Source organism: Podarcis raffonei, chromosome Z (genome assembly GCF_027172205.1).
Source record: "Podarcis raffonei isolate rPodRaf1 chromosome Z, rPodRaf1.pri, whole genome shotgun sequence".
Lineage (NCBI taxonomy): Eukaryota > Metazoa > Chordata > Lepidosauria > Squamata > Lacertidae > Podarcis > Podarcis raffonei.
The window spans coordinates 30617003-30639640 of NC_070621.1; the positions used below are offsets into that span (position 1 = coordinate 30617003).

General features: G+C 42.9%; 1 protein-coding gene across 1 annotated transcript; it reads left to right on the forward strand.

Moving 5' to 3' along the window:
* Positions 1–45: 45 nt before the first annotated feature.
* Positions 46–17886, forward strand: LOC128406809 (uncharacterized). The gene is made up of 9 exons (XM_053374514.1): positions 46–89; positions 1414–1447; positions 4174–4351; positions 9008–9113; positions 10887–11078; positions 11929–12031; positions 13895–13974; positions 15982–16147; positions 17519–17886. The coding sequence occupies exons 3-9, from the start codon at positions 4219–4221 to the stop codon at positions 17645–17647; spliced, it is 909 nt and encodes a 302-aa protein (XP_053230489.1). The 5' UTR covers positions 46–89; positions 1414–1447; positions 4174–4218; the 3' UTR covers positions 17648–17886.
* The last annotated feature ends 4752 nt before the right edge of the window (positions 17887–22638 follow it).

Below are 22638 nucleotides of genomic sequence, written 5' to 3' on the forward strand. Positions count from 1 at the left end.
ACAATTCTCTACCTCCCCTAATCTCCTCCCCTTTAGTGAATTGCTTTGCACAGGTGGGAAGGAGAGGGACTCCAAGAAACAACACAGAGGTGGGTCAACTATTATGATAGCTTTCCGTGTTCAAAAATCCTAATGGGAGATATTTAGGCCCATCCTCACCCTTGCAGTCACCTAAGGCAGAGGTTCTCAAACAGTGGTCCACAAACCACCAGTGGCTTGTGAGCTCTGCTCAGGTGGTCCATGGAAAATCTGTGGAGTAGTCAATCATATGTTATTTTAGCACTGTGCCTGATTTTACTTCTTCAAGATTAAGATAAGGGATGCCAGAGAATTCTGAAAGAAACAGAAACGGGAGCGGAAATTGCTGTTGTTTGTTTTACTTAATTACTTGTTTTTATCCTGCATTTTGGGACTCGGGTGGCGCTGTGGTCTAAACCACAGAGCCTAGGACTTGCTGATCAGAAGGTCAGCGGTTCAAATCCCCGCAACGGGGTGAGCTCCCATTGCTCGGTCCCTGCTCCTGCCAACCTAGCAGTTCGAAAGCACGTCAAAGTGCAAGTAGATAAATAGGTACCGCTCCAGCGGGAATGTAAATGGCGTTTCCGTGCGCTGCTTTGGTTCACCAGAAGCGGCTTAGTCATGCTGGCCACATGACCCAGAAGCTGTCTGCGGACAAATGCCGGCTCCCTTGGCCAGAAAAGAGAAATGAGCGCCGCAACCCCAGAGTCGTCCGTGACTGGACCTAATGGTCAGGGGTCCCTTTACCTTTAGTCTGCATTTTATTCTGTATACTGCCCTGAGATCTTATAATGAAGGGAGTGTTAGAAAATGCCCTGGGGTATCGGCAGCCCCCCCCTTCCTCCAGCTGTCCTTCGGTGAACGTGGTTCTGGAAAAGCTACTGCCTTCTACTCCAGATGCTCCAGCGACACACATCATAATGATTTATGCACACTAATCTCCTGACTTTGTATAGTAATAAGCAGGAGACACCGTAGAACTAATCTACTATTTATTTACAGACTATACACAGAGAAATGCATAATGGTTACCGTTCTCTTCAGCTCTAAGAACAAACGGGGACTGTAAAAGCAAAAGCACAGTTATAAAAGAACATATGCAGCTGGAAGAGATAAGACTGTTTCTTCCTGTTCTCACACTCTCTCAAGATAGTCATGTGAATTGTACCAATTACAAAATGCAGCTTCGGTGGACTGATTTACTAACGGAGATATACAAATTTAATAAAATAAAATAGGACCAAGGGGTCCGTGGGTTAAGAATTCCACAGGACATAGAATTTCCCTTGACTGTCTCTAAAGTAGCTTTTTGGCTTCTCCCAACTTAAAACATAACTCTGTTCTGACAGCAAGTGCTATGGCAGTTTTTCAGATCATGGTGCCTTCCATTCACAGGAATGAACATGTGTTGAGCGCCTTATCACTCAGGGTGAGTAGAAACTGTGCACTTGTGATACTTGTGCTGCCATCATGGTATTCAAGAGAGCCTTATCTAAATCACAGACTCTCAATTTAATCAGTTCATTTCCTCAAACTAAAAGTGCAAAGGTCAGGAAAAGTCACAATAATTATACTGTTTTCTTCCTCCGTGGGCAGATCCTTACCATACATTTAAAGCACATCCATCGCACATGTAAAGCACACGGCTTCTCCCAAAGAATCCTGGAAATTGTATCCACCCTACAAACAGCCACCAACTTAAGTTCCCAGGATTCTTTGGGGAGAGCCATGTGCTTTACATATGTGATGGATGTGCTTTAAATGTATGGTGATAGTGGCCCATTGCCAGAATCAAGAATTCCTGGGGGTACTGTTGGTATTGCATGGTACATTTTAACAGGCAGATTAGCCAACTAAGGCTAGAATCCTAAACTCAATTTCTATCTAATCAATTTCTATCTGTTCAATTTTATATTTGTCCATTTTGTAGGTAAATTATATGATTCTATTTTGTATCATTTCTATTAATCTTGGGATATTAATAAGCCAAGTAATTCATTTCAGTTACATTCAGTAGTCTGTTTTGGGTGGTGGGTGGGTAGCTGTATGTAAGCTTTACTCCCCATTCTACTTTTTTTTTTTAAAGATATTTATTAAAGTTTTCAATTTTTTATGCAAACAAAAAAAAAACAAAAAAACAAAAAAACCCCATATAGTTCATAATACTCTCTTAAGGCATTACATGCCGTAAATTTAATCCCGGTGGTCCACAACTGTTCCCAGTCAGCTTTACTCCCCATTCTACTAGAGAACTACAGAACCCTTACGTACTCCTGCCCTAAATATTTAGCTTCTGTATCACCTCGCCCACCATTCTTTCTCCTTTTTTGCCAATTATTTTCATTGATATTCCATAATTTTTAACAAATTGTCACAAAATTAATACAAATTCAATATAAATTTAAAAGTTGTCTTTCTACCCACCCCATATGTCCCCTCTATTTTCCTTCCTCATTTGCTGCTCTCAATAATATAACTTTTCCAACTATCATTTCATTCATCCCTTCTCCCTACACATCACCTGTTCAGTTACCAATTTCTGCTATAGCTTTTATACATTGTTATAACATGTCCTCAAAATAGTCAAGTAGAGTAAATCCTCTTCTATCTATCTATAATAGCCATTCATCAATTTTCAAACATTTCCTTCTGATACATCTTGAGTAACACTTTGCCTGGGGAAAAAACCAGACCTTGCTTCCTCACTGACAGCGTACACATATTCCTCCTTAAACTGGCCTTGAACATTGCTATCGGACATCTGGCCCCAGTAGTTAACAACTCAGCCTCACGGGTGCAGTATGCAGAGAGTGAAAACGAAACCTCTAGAAACTTTTTGGTTTATATAATAGACATTCTTCCCCTCTAACACTGCCAGTCTCCCAGCGTCACCAACCCTTCACATTTCGCCATATTTTATCCTCAATTTGACACACAACAAGTTCATTAATAAAGAAACACCATCCATATTTCTTCTTTCCTGTCTGAAAGTCTCAGAAGTCGTCAACACACTGTGGTCCATCCTGTCCCGTTCACTGTTCTTATTTCCAGCTTCAAGCTTCAGAGAGGGAGGCTGGTGTAATCTCAACAAAATCTCTATCTCCTCTCCATCCTCCTCCTCCCCAACTAATTAATTTTCCTGCAGTCCATCCTGCCAATCCTCAGTTCCATTAGTCCTTAGTTATAAAATAAATGCAATGCAAGGAGGTATCTTTAAAGTCCTCTTCCCAAAAACTTTGCATTCCATTGCTTTAGGGGAGGGTAGATAATGCAGATCCCCCCCCCCAAAAAAACCCCATTACTTACAACATTGACTTCCTTTCCTCTCCAGCATAAATCAGGACCTTTTAAGCAGGTTTCCTCTTCACTTGCCAATTATGTCCTAATTCAAAGGTATTCCAGAGTTTACCATGGTAGCTTGCTGGGGCTGTCCTTGGACGCAGCAATTAAGCCCAGCACCCTTACCTTTTCATCTAGGAGACAGGGATTTCCATCCCTGCTCACACACACACAAAAAAGCATTAATGGACAACCGTGGATTGTGTCCTTTTGATACCCTTGAAATGTTAGGGTAGACATGCCCCTTACCCAGTGCTTTTTTTCTAAAAAAAATTAATAATGTTTAGCATTACTCTCATTTTCCTACACATATTGAAATACTGCCCCTCAACGAGGCCAAACTTAGATTCACAAAATGTTTAGGGATATGCCTCCCCCTAGAAAAAACCACTGAATATAGCATTGTTGATTTATTTTGTATGCTATAAAAGAGCTATTAGAGGATGTGTTTTATATATTGAGAGGGGGGGGGAGAGAGAGATAACTGGAATATAAAACTAAAACTCCAGGACAATGTTCAATGTTCATATATTATTTTCACTCATACAATTTGATCTCCTGCTCAAAATAGAATAGTAACCAAGGATAGCTATTAAGTTATGTAGTGCTCCTTAAACCACCATTGACTTTGTGTGTATGGATGTGTGGTATTATGGAATTGTATATATATTTATAAATATTTTATTTCTTTTGTAATTTTTAAAAATAAAAAAATGGATCCAAATAGGTTTGCCTTAGAAAAGTTAATTAGTAATCGCTTACAAGAAGGATGCTGTAAAACAAGTTCAAAATCCAGGACCTTTGGTCTGCCATAAGGAGAAAGAACAAGAACAAGAAATCAAAACTGAAGGAGAATCTCAGATGGGCAGGAGAGTCCCAGAGAAGAGGATTAACTCTTGTACCAAACAGCATCCCACCATGTTAACCTCTGGTGCTCTCTTCCTTCTCCTGGCCGTGTTGTCCAAGAGTTGGCTGATGACGGAAGCTGCAGATCGTAAGAAACATTTGGGGCTGGTTATAGATGAGACCTAGTTGAACAAGATCTCCCTAGGTGCAAAACGCAATCCTGACTGATCCCCCTCACTTAGCTACAGTTTCCAGAGTTTCCTGGGAAAAGCGATTAGTTGTTAAACTGCTCTGGGAATTGTAGCTTTGTAAATAGAATAAGAGTCTTCCTCAGCACCAATAACCAACTACAGTTCTCAGGGTTCTTTGGGGGAGGGCATGACTGGGAGCCAGTGTGGTGTAGTGGTTAAGAGTGGTGGACTCGTAATCTGGTGAACCGGGTTTGCTTCCCTGCTCCTCCACATGCAGCTGCTGGGTGACCTTGGGCTAGTCGCACTTCTTTGAAGTCTCTCAGCCCCACTCACCTCACAGAGTGCTTGTAGGTTGGGTTATGATTTCAGGGCAGGGCTGGGGAACTGCAACCCTTCAAAGGATGCTGGACTGCATCTCCCAATATCCTAGGCTATTGGCCATTCTGGCTGGACGTGATGAAAATCCAGCAACGTATGAAAGGGCCACAAGTTCTCCGCCCCTGGACTTGGGGATACATCCCATTGAGCACAATGGGACTTACTTCTGGAGAAATATGGGTAGAATTGTGCCGTCAGGCAGGGGTAGGCATGACAGATGTAGATAAGGGTGTACTGGAAGATCTCTAGATGGTGTGCAAGAGATCAACCAGGGCTTCCTCTAGGCATCTGTTTGGTCACTTGTGGGGAAAAGGATACTGGACTAGGTAAGTATTTGGCTTCATCCAGCTGGAATCATCTTATGTTCTTATGTTTTTCTGACTAGCAATAGCAACAGTTAGAAAGCTCCCTAAACTAGGTTGCTGAAAGAGAACATTCAAAGGAAAAGCAGGAGTTGGCTTTTATTTGAAAGGATCTCCCAGCTCTTCCTGGACATGCCAGCGGGAACTGAACCTGGGACTTTCTACATGTAAAGCAGAGGCTCTACCACTGAGCCACGGCTCTTCCCCTAATAACCCTAGGAAGGGAGGTACTTTAAAGTTTTCCATCAGCCATTAGCATCTCGAGGGCAGAAAGAGCAGCACTCAGGTTACCTGATCATAGTCTTCTCTGCATTAGTCATAAGTTTGCATCCATACATATAAAATAGCACACAGAGATGTCATGCAGTTCTGTGTCCTCTTTTATGATAATGTGTTAATGGTCACCCTATCAACAACAGTGGTCCCTGCCAGTAATTCCGGAGGTGGATGATGATGATGATTATTAACCAGATGCAAAGGAGGTCACAGGCTTCTGATCTGCTCTCAGGTGTTTACTGGTATACGTTTTCTCATATGCTATAGATACATCTCTTTACCTTGGCCTGTTCTTAACCCCACCCCCAGCCCCCATTCTTCTGATTGTAATTTGTTTTAACTGGTTTAAAATCTTTTTGTGTGGTTGTAACTCACCCTCACCCCTTCATGGATCACTGCCTTGCCGTGGCGAAGGGGCTTGAAGAACTCAGAGAAGCTATGAACTATGCCGAGCAGGGCACCCAAGATGAACAGGTCATAGTGGAGAGTTTTGACCGGTGAAGGAGTTTTGACCGGTGAAGAAGGGCAGTGCCAAAGAGTGCTCCAACTACCGCACAATTGCACTCATTTCACACGCTAGCAAGGTTATGCTTAAAATTCTACAAGGAAGGCTCAAGCAGTATGTGGACCGAGAACTCCCAGAAGTGCAAGCTGGATTTAGAAGAGGCAGAGGAACCAGAGACCAAATTGCAAACATGTGCTGGATTATGGAGAAAGCTAGAGAGTTCCAGAAAGACATCTACTTCTGCTTCATTGACTATGCAAAAGCCTTTGACTGTGTCGACCACGGCAAACTATGGCAAGTTCTTAAAGAAATGGGAGTGCCTGATCACCTCATCTGTCTCCTGATGTGGGACAAGAAGCTACAGTTAGAACTGGATATGGAACAACTGATTGGTTCAAAATTGGAAAAGGAGTACGACAAGGCTGTATTTTGTCTCCCTGCTTATTTACCTTGAAACTCAGCCAGATGGGCGGGGTATAAATAATAAATTATTATTATTATTATTATTATTATTATTATTATTATTATTATTATATGCAGAATTCATCATGCGAAAGGCTGAGCTGGATGAATCCCTAGCCGGAATTAAGATTGCCGGAAGAAATATCAACAACCTCAGATATGCAGATGCACACAACCTTGATGGCAGAAAGTGAGGAGGAATTAAAGAACCTTTTAATGAGGGTGAAAGAGGAGAGCGCAAAATATGGTCTGAAGCTCAACATAAAAAAAACGAAGATCATGGCCACTGGTCCCATCACCTCCTGGCAAATAGAAGGGGAAGAAATGGAGGCAGTGAGAGATTTTACTTTCTTGGGCTCCATGATCACTGCAGATGGTGACAGCAGTCACGAAATTAAAAGACGCCTGCTTCTTGGGAGAAGGGCAATGACAGGCCTAGACAGCATCTTGAGAAGTAGAGACATCACCTTGCCAACAAAGGTTCGTATAGTTAAAGCTATGGTTTTCCCAGTAGTGATGTATGGAAGTGAGAGCTGGACCATAAAGAAGGCTGATCGCCGAAGAATTGATGCTTTTGAATTATGGTGCTGGAGGAGACTCTTGAGAGTCCCATGGACTGCAAGAAGATCAAACCTCTCCATTCTGAAGGAAATCAGCCCTGAGTGCTCACTGGAAGGACAGATTGTGAAGCTGAGGCTCCAGTACTTTGGCCACCTCATGAGAAGAGAAGACTCCCTGGAGAAGACCCTGATGTTGGGAAAGATGGAGGGCACAAGGAGAACGGGGCGATAGAGGACGGGATGGTTGGATAGTGTTTTCGAGGTTACCAGCATGAGTTTGACCAAACTGCGGGAGGCAGTGGAGGACAGAGGTGCCTGGCGTTCTCTGGTCCATGGGGTCATGAAGAGTCGGACACGACTAAACGACTAAACAACAACAACAACAACAACTCACCCTCACACCTTATGGTGTAGGTCAGGTAAATAGTAATAGTAGTAGTAATAATAATAAACAAAAACAGAACAACAGAAGTAATTTTAAGAGGTACATCTTTGTGTATCTTTGCATCAGAGTAGTGCAAATGCACTGGCAGGAGTGTTGGATCAGCTCTGCAGGCAAGTTCTCACTGTACCAGCCTCCCTGTTGTCTCGTCCCTCCCAGCAAGCAGCAGAGACCTACCTTTCCAGAATGATGTGGTTGCATATGGCAGCAGACCACCCTAGGTAGCAGCCATTGGGTGGTACTCAACCAAGTTTTACTGGGATTAGTCCAGTTAAAATGAATGGATATGACTACCTGAAAGTTAGCTATTTTAATTTCAGCAGGTCTGCTCTGAATAAAAGTTAAATACCATCCATAGTTTCTCAGTTTAGATGAAATAGGTATTGTTAATTAGAGGCTCTCTGGTTTAATTGTGGCTCGTATGAAGCAGGGAGCAAAGGTGCTTTGTGCATCGGGGCAGGTGTGTTTGTTTATATCAAATAATAATAATACGTAATAATGATAAATAATAAAGCAGGATGAAATGTTGGTGGTCCTATATAAATCCACCACTAATGCACTGTTCTTGCACCGGTGGCATGTTGAATACCCGTTTCTGCTTCTTTGGCAATCACTTGTAGCCAAGTAAGATTGTCTTTCATGAACACGGTCTTAACAGTGAGTCCACAGTGTGGAGTGACTGTGACTATGGAGGCCAATTCTGGATCCACACATCCTTCCACAGTGGGGACATAGGTTTCTGGTCAGGAGTTGATCACAGTGTGGATTTGCCAAGTGTGCCTTCCTCTTGGCACATTTCTCCTTTGCGTCCTGAGTTCATGCTTCTTCAAAGTCTATGACACCTTTGGTGAAGGCTGTTCTCCATTGGAGCACTCACAGAGTTTCCCAGTTATCTTTTGTTGTCCACTGGTATTTTGCTTTCCATTCTTAAGTTGGGAATATAGTAGTTGCTTTGGAAGACGATAATCAGGCACCAGAACAACATGACCAGTCTAACAAAGTTGATATTGAAGAATCATTGCTTTGACACTGGTAATCTTTGCTTCATCCAGTACACTGGCATTAGTTCATCTGTCTTCCCAAGTGATCTGTAAAATACTGTATTTCAGATGGAATCTTTCAAGGAGCTGGAGATGGCATTTATAAAAGGTTCATGTTTCACAAGTGTACAGTAAAGTTGGTAGTACAATGGCTTGTTACTAGCATTTTGGTTTCCCTCTGAATGTCCTAGTCCTCAAACACTCTGCACTTCTATCAGGAGAAAGCTATGCTCGCGGAGCTCAGGCGATGCTGGATTTTGGCATCAGTGTTGGCTCTTGTGGAAAGATAACTGCCTAGGCAGGAAAAGTGGTCAACTTTTTCCAACGTTACACCATTAATTTGGAATCGTGGTGTTGCAGAGGGGTTGTTTTGTGCTTGTTGGTGCAGCACTTTGGGGGTTTTTTGGGTATTGAGCGATAGGCCAAGTGGCATGTTGAATAGCCCTGCAAAACAACTCAGGTCCGCAGGGCCCCTGAGACAAAGCAGCACTTCATTAGAATATGCTCACAAATTATCTCTATGGGTATCTTAAATTATGGTCAATATGACATTGCTATGTAGCTCAACTCTCTCCCCACTGTTTTCAGCCAATTGTTCCGGTGTGGCAGACCTTGATGATTGTCCAGGCAGTACAAACGATTTCTGCCCAGAAGGAGTTGCCTGTGGTTGTAAAGATCAAATTCCCTTTTGCAAGTAAGTTACTTTCCTTCCTTTCAGGGTTTGGTTGAGCTTTGTGGGGAAAGACAATGGTTGGGCACCTGACCTCCCTCTGTCCACCTCACTGCCGCATATTATGACAGGGGTGCAGGGAGAGAGAGGCTTGTAGCAAGGATGACATGGAATAGATGTGCAGCAGCTGAATTAGCTTTATTCCATTGCCTCTCCATCCTGTTATGCAGCATCAGTGCAGCCAGAAGGAGGTCAGATGAGTGGTGCAGCCCCACTGCATCAACTGCCATGTCTACGCAGGCACCATGTGCTTAAGCCATGGGTGGGGAACTTTTTCAACCCAAGCCACATTCCCCCATAGGCAACTTTCAGGGGGTCGCATGCCAGTGGAGAAAGAAGCCAGATTCTACAGTGAGTGGGGCCATGGATATGACTTACCTTTCTTCAGTAGGCAACACCCCAGCTGTGTAAATGTCAGAGGCTGCGACATTCCCCACATTTCCACTACTCTCTATCCAAGCATGCAAAAGGCACTGTCCTAGCTCATGGACACTTTCCAACCAGGCATAAGAAGCCGAGAAGGGTGTGGTCTGTGAAAAGAGGCTGTAGCATGGGAAGAATCCGAAGGTTCAGAGAGAGAGAAAGAAAGAGTCCATTTGAGTTCTAGGGTTGCCATATATTGAACAGCAAAAAAGAGCACTCGTGCCTGGGGTTCGGTGGGATGGGGAGAGGGGTTGCAGGCAGTGACATGTGGCCTTTGGCCTAAGGGGATGAGGCTAGTCCTCTAAATGGTCCCCTGGTGCCTCCTTCCCAAAGCCCAGGAAGCTTCTACCTGGCTTAGGCAGGAAGGTGCAAGGCTCCAATGTGTCCAAGATCTGTCCTGCCATCTTCCCAAAGCCCATCTGTCAGGACATCAGAATGTCGCACACATGATGTTGCCCCTCCCATGCCCCTCCCAAGGTTGCACCTCTGGCTCTGTTTCCCTATGAAAAAGTTCATTGCACATACACTCTGTGTGGGAGCGGACGCATTCTACAATGTCCCTTCAAAATATACAGAAGCAAAAACCTGGTCCTTTCCTGCATCATGCAAAAGTCACACAGTATGTATATGTTTTGCACTTGCTTGTCTAGTACTATGTGTGTAAAACAAAAAGTACCCCTTTCCTGCACCCTTAGACATTTGGGCAAATTTAAAAAATCCAACCAGACAGAAATTTTCCCCCTGAAAAAGAGGACAAGTCCTGGAAAAAGAGGATTTATGGCAACCCTACATTTTACCCCTGGCCCTTTGCATGTGTAAGATGGCACACTTTCCTAAAGTGCTGTACAAGTTCCATTAGGGACGCGGGTGGTGCTGTGGTCTAAACCACGAACTGGTCAGCCAGGTGGCTCTGTGGACAGCAGTTCAAATCTATGTGGCAGGGTGAGCTCCCATTGCTCTGTCCCAACTTCTGCCAACCTATCAGTTTGAAAGCACACCAGTGCAAATAGATAAATAGGTACCGCTGCGGCGGGAAGGTAAACGGTGTTTCCTTGGACTCTGGCACTCATCACGGTCCTTCATGTGCCAGTAGCGCTTTAGTCATACTGGCCACATGGCCCCAGCAAGCAGTCCGTGGACAAACAAGTTCCATTGTGAGGAAAACAGCAAGGTTAAAAATTGCAGCCCTGCCCAATTTGACCACACGTCACTGGATAGCACCCCAGCACAAAAGCATTACGATGGGTTGTAATCATACTACTAGGGGGTTGATGCAAACTATTTTGATGTTGCTTTGCTTGATTCCATCCACAGGTGCCCTTCCTACCAAAATGGCTGGAAAAATTACTGGTACATGGGTGTCAAATGCGAGGAGCTTTGGAGCACTTTGGACTTGATTTTAGTCGTGGTTTTCCCCGCAGTGGCTCTGTCTTTTGCAGCTGCTGCCACAACACAGTGGGTCCGGTATTGCAAGGACAAGCCAGAGAAACAAGCCAAGCGAAGCCGGTGAGTCAGTATATATTGCAGTGGAAATCTTTTATTTCCCAAATGAACATCCTTGTAGGCTGCAAGTCTATGCACACTTACCTAGTTTGACCCCAAGTAGAAATCAAGGAGAAATTAGGTGCTGTTTGTATTTTAATGGAGAACAATGGACCTCACACTTCTTGAACTGAAATATGAATTTCTCTCACTTGGACTACTGCAATGCGCTCTATGTGGGGCTACCTTTGAAGGTGACCCGGAAACTACAACTAATCCAGAATGCGGCAGCTAGATTGGTGACTAGGAGCAGCTGCCGAGACCACATAACACTATCTTGAAAGACCTACATTGGCTCCCAGTATGTTTCCGAGCACAATTCAAAGTCTTGGTGCTGACCTTTAAAGCCCTATGGCAATCACAATAGGTGTTGAAATTTGGGGAGGTTGGATAGTTACAAGGGAATGTTCTCAGGTGTGGGGTGCACATTTTTATTTATTCTTATTACTTTGTTTTTTAAAAAAGGAGGAAATGCAAGTGGTGGTACCTCACCTGCCCCACTGTTTCCACTGGTGCCAGAATGCCCTCCTTTCTCCCCTGTGCACAGTTGCCCCCTGTACAAAGAAGACAAGTGACAATGCTTAGACGAACACCCCACTGAGAAAGGAGTGGGTATTCTGGCAGTGGTAGAAGTGGGGGCAGGGCACAGCACATTCCCATTTTGCCTCAGGTGGTGAAACGGGACAGGCTGTTCCTGTTCTCACCCCTCCTCGCCAGCAGCGTACTAAATTTCTATATGTATGTGGAAGGAACGAAGGAAGAAGGAAGGAAGGAATCGCGGGGTCACATTCTTTTGACTCTTATATATTTTCAGTACTCAGGCAAGGCAGCTGAGACCTGAACCACAGCATCATTCAGAATATGCTCCTAAACTGGCCAATAGGTTGAGATCTGCCTCTTATTCACAAGGAAGACAGGTAAAATATTATGTTTGTTTTCTTGTTTTCTTGTTTTCTTGTTTGTTTGTTTGTTTGTTTGTTTGCTTATTATGGACTTGGAATTTAATTGTGGTAAAAGGGGCTCTTTGTTTAATCCAGTGGATGGCATTGTTTATTTTTGAAATGCCCCTGGGTTTTGCATTATTTTTTGTAAATGAGGGAAATAGCTGGCAGCCTTTTCTGAAAGGCATTCTTCCCCTATCCACTCTGCAATTGACATTTACAATGGATGTCTGATATGTAAGATGAGATTAGGGCATATGCATTAGCTGACATCAAATGGACTTCGTTTGCTTAGAAGCTGAAATATGATTGTTCTCCTTTATCCCAACCAGGCCTAGAAGACTCCTGGTGGGGTCAGAGGAGGAATCTGCAGCAACGAATAGCTGCTGCAGTGCCAAGAGTCCAGTTCAAGTTTTGTTACTCTTTGCAGTCAATGGCCATTACAACATAAGCATAAAACACATATATGGTGGGGAGGATTATTCATCGCATAAAACAGATAAACCCTAATAATACAAATAAATAGCATTTAAAGCATGGATTTCATTCAAAACTTCCCTTAACATTTAGCACTGATCTGAAAGGTGCCTCTAACGGGATATAGCTATCCCGCAGCTAATTAACTTGTTTACATCAGGCAGCAGACATCTTATCTGGAAAATGTCTCGTTTGCCTTCTAAGAAGGTCTAAAAGGCTAGAAGAAATGTCACACCTGGTAGGTATTGTAAAGGACAAAAGAATAAAGTGCAGCAAAAAAAAATCTTATTAGAAAATCTGCCAGCCAAATATGATATAGGGATAGTTTGGAAGCTAAGCTGGAAGTGTGCCTGACAAGGAAATAAGTTTATTTCTGCAAATAGGTGGCCATTTTATGGTTTGGTATCATACAGTTTTTTTAGAACCACAACAACAACACCTTGTGCTCAATGCAGCAATGCAGGAAATCCTTAGCTAGAGCATCACTGACCAATGGTTGTACAGCCCCTGCTTGAAGACATCCAGTAAGGGACACTGGTAACTGGTCCCACAGTCAAACAGCTCTTACCACTTATATTTCTTCTGTGGGAGAGAAAGCCACTGATTCTTTCATACATTCCTATACAGCAAGGATGGAGAACCTGTAGCCCATCAGATGCCGTGCTACAACTAATATTATCTTTGACCGTTAGTCACCTGGCTGGGGCCAAAAGGAGTTAGGAGCTGCAGGTTCTCCACCCCCAATATACAGTTAAGGAACAGAAACTTTAATCATTTATGTGTAGAATGGTGGCAATATTTTCTAAGTTTTTGCAATAAGAAATATAGGAAGGACAAGGTACAACAACCAGGTTTGTTTGTTTTTAACACTATCATGATATGTTCACTCTGATTTTCTCTTCCTGGATACCAACCTTCATCAACCTGGTGCCCTCCAGATATTTTTTAAGCTATACTATAACTCCCATCTGCCTCAGTCAGCATGGGTCCCATATATTGACGGCATACGGTTGATGAAGGCTGGTGAGTAACAGTAGATATATTATCTCATTATTTGTCTTCATTATTTTGGGGATTGCATATTTGTTTTTGGGGATTGCATATTTGTGTATTGCTTTGTAACAATTTGTTGGGTTTCTGGACCATAATAAAGATTGTTGTTGTTGTTTTTAAGGGTTGCATCTTTATCATCTGTTTTTCATAATAAACATTTTAAAATAACAAAACAGAAGTTACTTTGTCGCTTAATTATGGTGTTTCCTGCTTGGCAGGGGGTTGGACTCGATGGCCCTTGTGGTCTCTTCCAACTCTATGATTCTATGATAATTCCCCCTTCTTTCTTTTTTCTCTTTCTTGGTATAGGATGATATTAAATTCCCCAGGTACCCTCTCCAAAGTTACCCTCATGAACAAATACAGTCACCATATACTGGAGGCTACAGGTATGATGTCCTTTGGTCAAACTTTTTCACAATGATGATATATTTTTCCTGCTAGAAGATAAATTGTGCACACTGCTCGGCAATGATGGAAACCATTATATATTTTCAAATGTAAAATGATCTTGAACTGTTCAGAAATTTGCCCTCCATTTACTTGAAAGCTTTCTTCTCCTGAGGAAGAAGATTCCATTGTTCTGCATCATTTTCAAGGCATTTTAAAATTTTATGGACCTGGAGTTTAGAACATGCCTTATAGTTGTCACGTAGTCATGTGTTTTCTGTTTGCTTTTCTTACCAATAAACATGTATCCAGTTGCCTGCAACCTCCCCAGCTGTTCAGGCCATATAACCTCCTCCCAGGCCACACCTCTCACTGGCCTTGTTTTGTACCTTTCTTAAGTGTTATTTGGACGCGGGTGGCACTGTGGGTAAAACCTCAGTGCCTAGGACTTGCTGATCGTAAAGTCGGCGGTTCGAATCCCAGCGGCGGGGTGAGCTCCCGTCGTTCGGTCCCAGCTCCTGCCCACCTAGCAGTTCGAAAGCACGTCAAAGTGCAAGTAGATAAATAGGTACCGCTTTATAGCGGGAAGGTAACGGCGTTTCCGTGTGCGGCGCTGGTGCTGGCTCACCAGCTGCAGCTTCGTCACGCTGGCCACGTGACCTGGAAGTGTCTTCGGACGGCGCCGGCTCACAGCCTATAGAGCGAGATGAGCACGCAACCCTAGAGTCGGACACGGCTGGCCCGTACGGGCAGGGGTACCTTTACCTTTACCTTTAAGTGTTATTGCCTGGACAGAGGATATAGGTGTGTGTGTGTATAGTGTTAAGTTGTGGGTGAACATGCACAAAGACAAAATTTACATGCATCAATTTTTGCCGCCACCACCATGAGGCCCATGGAAGTTTGCCCAGAAGGCATTGTGGGCCTCGAGATTAAAAGGTTTCCCACTCCTGCTATAGGAGCTGCTTGCCTACCTCATCCCTACGTACAGAAAACCCGCAAAAGACAGAGTCCTCGGCTGCATGTTCATTCTATGTTCAGACCTTTGTATGAATGAGTGCAGGTCAGAAGCTGTGGTGGTGCCTGTGATTTGCAGGAGCTCATATGACACAATTAGGAAAAGGGATGAGGAAGGAAACAAGCAAACCGAGACAGAAGTTCGTTACCAGTTTTCTATAATGACCAGTTTGTAATGAAGGTTCCGCTTAAGGGAGAAGAAAAAGAGTTTGGATTTGATATCCCGCCTTATCACTACCCGAAGGAGTCTCAAAGTGACAAACATTCTCCTTTCCCTTCCTCCCCCACAACAAACACTCTGTGAGGTGGGTGGGGCTGAGAGACTTCAAAGAAGTGTGATTAACCCAAGGACACCCAGCAGCAGCTGCATGTGGAGGAGCAGAGACATGAACCCGGTTCACAGCTTACGAGTCTACTGCTTTTAACCACTACACCCCACTTCCTCTGAGGAGAGGAAAAGCTAGATGGAGCTGGTCTCTCAGCTGAGCCAACGGACTGGGCCCTGCTTCCCATCTTTCTTTTTGCTGCAGCTTTGGGCTAAACTGATGCCAAAACTGAGGTCCCAAAACTGAGGCCATTCATTTTGATTCAGTGCATACAATAAGTGGTTATCATGTTGTTATTTTGCCTAGATCTGTATTCCAGAGAAGTAGCCATGTTATTCTGTTGCAGCAAACGTAACAGAGGTGAAATCTACAAACATATTTAAAAAAACGCTGTGAAAATGCTTTTTAAAAAAAGTTTTGAAAAATACATCGAATTTGGCATAGCTCACTGTCTCCATATAGTGTCACATTTGTATATTGCACTTTACAACACATTTAAAATGTTTTATTTGCAGCTGTATAGCTGAGTCCAGAGTCTTGCAGCACCTTAATGGTTTACTGTGCCATATTTATCTTGAAACATAACTGTTTGTTACATTTATCTGCCCATAAGAAATTTATATTTGCATTTTTTAAAAAAAGTGTTTAATTTGATTATTATAGTCAGATGCCTCACCAGCCATTGAGAAGAGCTGTTCCAAGCCAAGATGATGTTTTTGTGGGTCAGTCTTTCCAAGCTGGCCAGCTTCACTCTTGGGAGAGTGAGGTGCCTGATGTGGATTATGAGGACATAAACCCATTTTCTGCTATGCCCATGCAACGATTTCCTGTATGTACAAATAATCTCAGTTATACAAGGAGTGGGGGTTTTTGTTTTGTTTTTACTGGGGCAGGATTTAGAGAGCTCTCTGCATGAGTGGAAGGCACCTCTTTCCAGTGGGAACCCGCTACACTAGCCTTCCCTGACATGGTGCTGCCAGATGTTTTAGACTGCAACTACCACCAGCCCCAGCTGCAGTCCAAAGCATCTGAAAAGCACCTGGTTGGGCAAGGATGCCCTGCACCAGATGCCACATCATTCCCAGTCCTCAGGGGTTACTTTTCAGGGCTGCAGTAGGAAAAAGGAACAATCCCCATCTGTAAACAGAACTCTGTTCACAATTCCCTAGATCCCACTGATAAAATTTGCACTAGGAAACTGGAAATGGAGCACATGTGAAGCCTTTGTGTTTACTACATAGGTGTTCAGCAAGCCTTAGGGCTTATTCAGACTTCCTTCTTTGCCATGCTTTTGGGCACAGACCCACAGTTTCCAGGTCTATGTCCGAGCTGTGGGGTGTTTTTGTCCCACCACTTACCCCAGAAAAGCCTGCTATTCACTGCTAAATCAGAACAAACAGCAATTGAGGTTTCTGTGGACTGCTGTTTGTTCCGATTCAGCAGTAAAGGGTTTTTTTTTTCATGAGGAAGCAGTGGGACAAAACAAAAGACCAGAAAATGAAACATAAAAGAAAAAACAACTCACTGCTTAGACCTGGATTTGGAAAGAGCCCTTCGACGTAACTATGAGAGCCTGTCTGTTACATCACCCATTTCCTCTTCCTGATTCTTAGGCTGTGTGCACAACCATACATTTAAAGTGCATTCCTACCCTAACCCCATGAAGAAACCTGAGAGCTGTCATTTATTACCCAGAATTCCTACAGTTCCCAGAATTCCTGAGGGTGCGTGTGCGCCTTAAATGTATGGTGTGGATGCAGCCCCAGGGCTTAATCTACTTCCCCACCTACCCACTCCCTTTCTTCTGTCTTATGCTGACCAACCCCACTGCAACTCTTTGCTTCTCCATGGCTCTTTAAGAAAGTGTATCCACAGGAGTAGAAGCTGGTGGGAAAAGGGAAAAAATAATGGAACTCATGAACATGCCCAGAAGCAATTGTGGCCCTGTAGCAGGAGGAGTCACCTGGTGTTTCTCTCCCCCTGCTGCAAATTACAGTTGGTGGTAGGTGGCCCTGTGGGAAGTAGGGGAGAGAAAACAGTCTTGCTGGAACTGTAGCAAGGGCCTGGTGTTATCCTTGCCTGCTTCCCTCACGGTCCTGGAATCCCACATGGCAGCTAGTGGGAAGGAGGCTCTAGGAGAGGGGGCAGGGAGTCCTTCCAATGCATCAACCAATTTTCATATTTTAACTTTCCCTTACAGAGACCTGGGGCATCAGTGGTACCTCGGCCTGAGCACCAGAAGTATGGCCATCAACCAGTGAATTACCTGAATGGTCAAAGAGTTGGAAGGCCCTATGGGATCGGGCACCAGCAGGATAGATACACCTAGGAACTTTTAATAAATATGGAAAACACGTGCAACTGCAGAATCGTCCTCCATTGTTTGGTACAGCCTTTTATGGGTGCTCTCTTACCGCTACTTTTCTCCATGAGGGCTTTATCGCAAGCCACACCCAATGAATACATACCTATCAAGACGCAGCAAATATTTAATCAGCACAGCCATTAAAATGAGAAATCTGTTCAGGCAGCATCTTTCTTATTTAATAAATGAACCTACCAATCCACCTCTTCCTGTCCAAAGCGTCTTATGTCCTGCTCTATAACATGTTGTTCTTCTAGCAATAATTGGTATTCAGTGGATCCATTTTTTCTCGGTAGTGGCACCCACCCTGTGGAACGCCCTCCCATCAGATGTCAAGGAAATAAACAACTGACTTTTAGAAGACATCTGAAGGCAGCCCAGGATAGGGAAGCAGTATATGGAAGCTTTTAATGTTTGATGTCTTGCTGTGTTTTAATTTGTTGGAAGCCGCCCAGAGTGGCTGTGGTAACCCTGTCAGATGGGAGGCATATGTATAAATAACACATTATTATTATTATTATTATTATTATTATTATTATTAATTGTTTTCTCTTTGGTATTATTGAACCTTGGATGGAGGCAGGCTCAGTCACGGGGAGGGCTCCTCAGTCATTTTAGAGCGTTCTGCAAATTTCCCCCACAACGTGTACTTGTGTCTGTAAAACAGGGGTTGCCAAACTTTAAAAGCCTTTGGTCACATATGGATTTCTGAACAAATGATGTGGGTCCTACTCTCTCTGGGCACTTTTATTCTCTTAGATCAACCCCCATCCTGTAAGGAAAGTACACTTAAAATTAATTTATGCACATGCATAAGTAGATAGATGATACAGATATAGATAGAAGTATAGATATGCTGTATGTATGGGGGGACAGTGGGCACAGGAGACAGGTTTACACTGGGGTGGAACATTTTTTAGCAGAGCTGTGAAGTCCAGCCACTTTTATTTATTTATTATTATGGGGGGCTGGGACACACACTATTCTGTTCAGACACCCTGGGAAGTTGGAGGGGAGCCTTGAAGTAGCCACAATTGTGGATGGTGCTCAGCATCTCTGTCTGTCAAAACTACCCAGGCTGCAGGCTGTTGCAAAGAGCTCTGAAAGGGCCTTTCCAGCTCCCAGTCACACAAATGCTTGTTTTCTGCAAGAGTGAGATATGGTGGGGCCAGGCGGCCATTTTCTGTTGTGCCTCAGGCAGCAAAATGCATTGGGCCTGCCCTGGTCCTGAATCTGCCCTTTCCTGGCTGGCAGAGAATGCACTGGACAAAATATCAATAAAGGAAAATGGAAAGTGCAATCGAAGAAATAGGCAGTAGATGCATGATGGAGTGATTACAGATGTAAGAAGAATTTAATGTGATTTGATATAAGATTTTCTATTGTTATTTTTGAATGAATTTTTGTTTGTTTTTTAATTTCAATATAACATTATTTATATATAAAAATCTCACTCAGTTCAATGGGATACACTCCCAAGAAAGGTGCACTGGATTGCATCTTTAATTCCAGAGGTACTATTGTTGTTGACTGTCATTTATCTTGTGAGTTCAAAAGGCCTTATAAAAATCTAAAATTATCCAAGTGCCAACCTTTGCTTACATTTCATAGAAAATATTTTGTTCACTAGATAAACTGGTTGAGAAAGAATGGTGGGGCACATCCTGCTTTGCAGCGAAATTGGCAAGTCACCCTCTCAGGCACTCCAACACCTGAGAGGGGTCCCAGATGGAAATTATTGGGGGGTAAGGCCAGTGGGTTTATTTGGTGGTGGTGGTGCAGGGGGACGCATACCCCTAAACATTTTGTGAATCTAAGTTTGGCCTCATTGAGGGGCAGTATTTCAATATGAGTTGGAAAAAGAGAGTATCCCTAAACATTTTTTTTAAAGAAAGAAAGCACTGGGTAAGGGGCATGTCTCCCCTAACATTTTGAGGGTATCAAAAGGTCAGAATCCACGGTTGTCCATTAATGCTTTTTTGTGTGTGTGAGCAGGGATGGAGTTTTAGTTTTATATTCCAGTTATCTCTCTCTCTCTCCCCCCCCCTCTCAATATATAAAACACATCCTCTAATAGCTCTTTTATAGCATACAAAATAAATCAACAATGCTATATTCAGTGGTTTTTTCTAGGGGGAGGCATATCCCTAAACATTTTGTGAATCTAAGTTTGGCCTCGTTGAGGGGCAGTATTTCAATATGTGTAGGAAAATGAGAGTAATGCTAAACATTATTAATTTTTTTTAGAAAAAAAGCACTGGGTAAGGGGCATGTCTACCCTAACATTTCAAGGGTATCAAAAGGACACAATCCACGGTTGTCCATTAATGCTTTTTTGTGTGTGTGAGCAGGGATGGAAATCCCTGTCTCCTAGATGAAAAGGTAAGGGTGCTGGGCTTAATTGCTGCGTCCAAGGACAGCCCCAGCAAGCTACCATGGTAAACTCTGGAATACCTTTGAATTAGGACATAATTGGCAAGTGAAGAGGAAACCTGCTTAAAAGGTCCTGATTTATGCTGGAGAGGAAAGGAAGTCAATGTTGTAAGTAATTGGGGGTTTTTTTGGGGGGGGATCTGCATTATCTACCCTCCCCTAAAGCAATGGAATGCAAAGTTTTTGGGAAGAGGACTTTAAAGATACCTCCTTGCATTGCATTTATTTTATAACTAAGGACTAATGGAACTGAGGATTGGCAGGATGGACTGCAGGAAAATTAATTAGTTGGGGAGGAGGAGGATGGAGAGGAGATAGGGATTTTGTTGAGATTACACCAGCCTCCCTCTCTGAAGCTTGAAGCTGGAAATAAGAACAGTGAACGGGACAGGATGGACCACAGTGTGTTGACGACTTCTGAGACTTTCAGACAGGAAAGAAGAAATATGGATGGTGTTTCTTTATTAATGAACTTGTTGTGTGTCAAATTGAGGATAAAATATGGCGAAATGTGAAGGGTTGGTGATGCTGGGAGACTGGCAGTGTTAGAGGGGAAGAATGTCTATTATATAAACCAAAAAGTTTCTAGAGGTTTCGTTTTCACTCTCTGCATACTGCACCCGTGAGGCTGAGTTGTTAACTACTGGGGCCAGATGTCCGATAGCAATGTTCAAGGCCAGTTTAAGGAGGAATATGTGTACGCCGTCAGTGAGGAAGCAAGGTCTGTTTTTTCCCCCAGGCAAAGTGTTACTCAAGATGTATCAGAAGGAAATGTTTGAAAATTGATGAATGGCTATTATAGATAGATAGAAGAGGATTTACTCTACTTGACTATTTTGAGGACATGTTATAACAATGTATAAAAGCTATAGCAGAAATTGGTAACTGAACAGGTGATGTGTAGGGAGAAGGGATGAATGAAATGATAGTTGGAAAAGTTATATTATTGAGAGCAGCAAATGAGGAAGGAAAATAGAGGGGACATATGGGGTGGGTAGAAAGACAACTTTTAAATTTATATTGAATTTGTATTAATTTCGTGACAATTTGTTAAAAATTATGGAATATCAATAAAAATAATTGGCAAAAGAGAAAAAATGGTGGGCAAGGTGATAAAGAAGCTAAATATTTAGGGCAGGAGTACGTAAGGGTTCTGTAGTTCTCTAGTAGAATGGGGAGTAAAGCTTACATACAGCTACCTGAACTGTAACTGAAATGAATTACTTGGCTTATTAATATCCCAAGATTAATGGAAATGATACAAAATAGAATCATATAATTTACATGCAAAATTGAAAAATATAAAATTGAATGGATAGAAATTGATACAAAATGGGGTAAAGGATAATATTATTAATTAGGTAGTAGCTGGATATGACTGGCAAATGAATTTAAAAGTAGCATTGACAAAGCCACTAAAGTAAATGAAATAACTCCTATCTCCCTCCAGCCCATCTGGTTGTGAAATAATTCTAAGCATATTACAGCAATATTCGGCTGCCCTGACCTCAGGAACTTTTGTGCCAAGTTTGAAAATTGGAAATATTTAAGGAAAATTATGGTCCACTTGAGAAATCATGCATCAAATATATGGTCCCCTTGTAAAACCAAAAATAGATACTGCATACTTTCCAACAAGGTACCTTGATGCCAGAAACAGGAACGTGCGTCTTCCCAGCCCTGATCCTCCACAAGTCAGATTATCTGTGTGGGATCACTGAGCCAGAATACATGTGTTTTGGGGCAAAACTCACAAGATCGCAACCTCACACAAAATTACAATGCTCAAAAAAGCACATTTCTGGGCTCTCTGATTTTGCATCAGATCGCAATCTTGCACGTTTTGCCCCAAAATGTGTGTTTTCAGGCGCCATGGTCTCACATGAGGTCAGAACCGCACACATTGTTGGGTAGCATGCTGAAAGTACAGCATCAAAAAATTGAATGCCCGGCTTAGATTGGAACAGTTGATGGGTATGCATACTGTACTTGAAATGTCTTTGACAACATGGATTAAGACTAGTGCTCATTCTACAGTTTGAGTTATGGTGGCTTTCAGACAACAACAGAGAATGTAACCCATGATCTCAGACTCTTGAGAAGAGGCATCCAGTATATGGGCCCTCCCATATAAACAGATGGAAGAGAATCAAGCCTTGTAGCCACATTCTGAATGTCTTCTAATTTGGTTTCCAAATGTTTCAACTGAAACTGGGTTTGTGAATACAGGGTGATTTTTCATACCCTTTGATCTGCTTGGATGAAATACGGCCTAAGGCAGACCCAAATATTGTACCTACTTCACAGGAATTTGCAGGTTCAGTTGCAATAAAATATTGCCATATCTTCCAACATTCCTCAGATGAAAATAGGGACATTTCTCACTCTCCCCAACTTACCCTCCTCAATCTCTTGTTTATTGCTCCCCACCCCCAAGCATTTCCCATCAGAAGAAAGGTGAATGCTATAGTCATTACACCAGTGGGACACGGCACACATGTGCCCGGCAAAAACACCTTAAT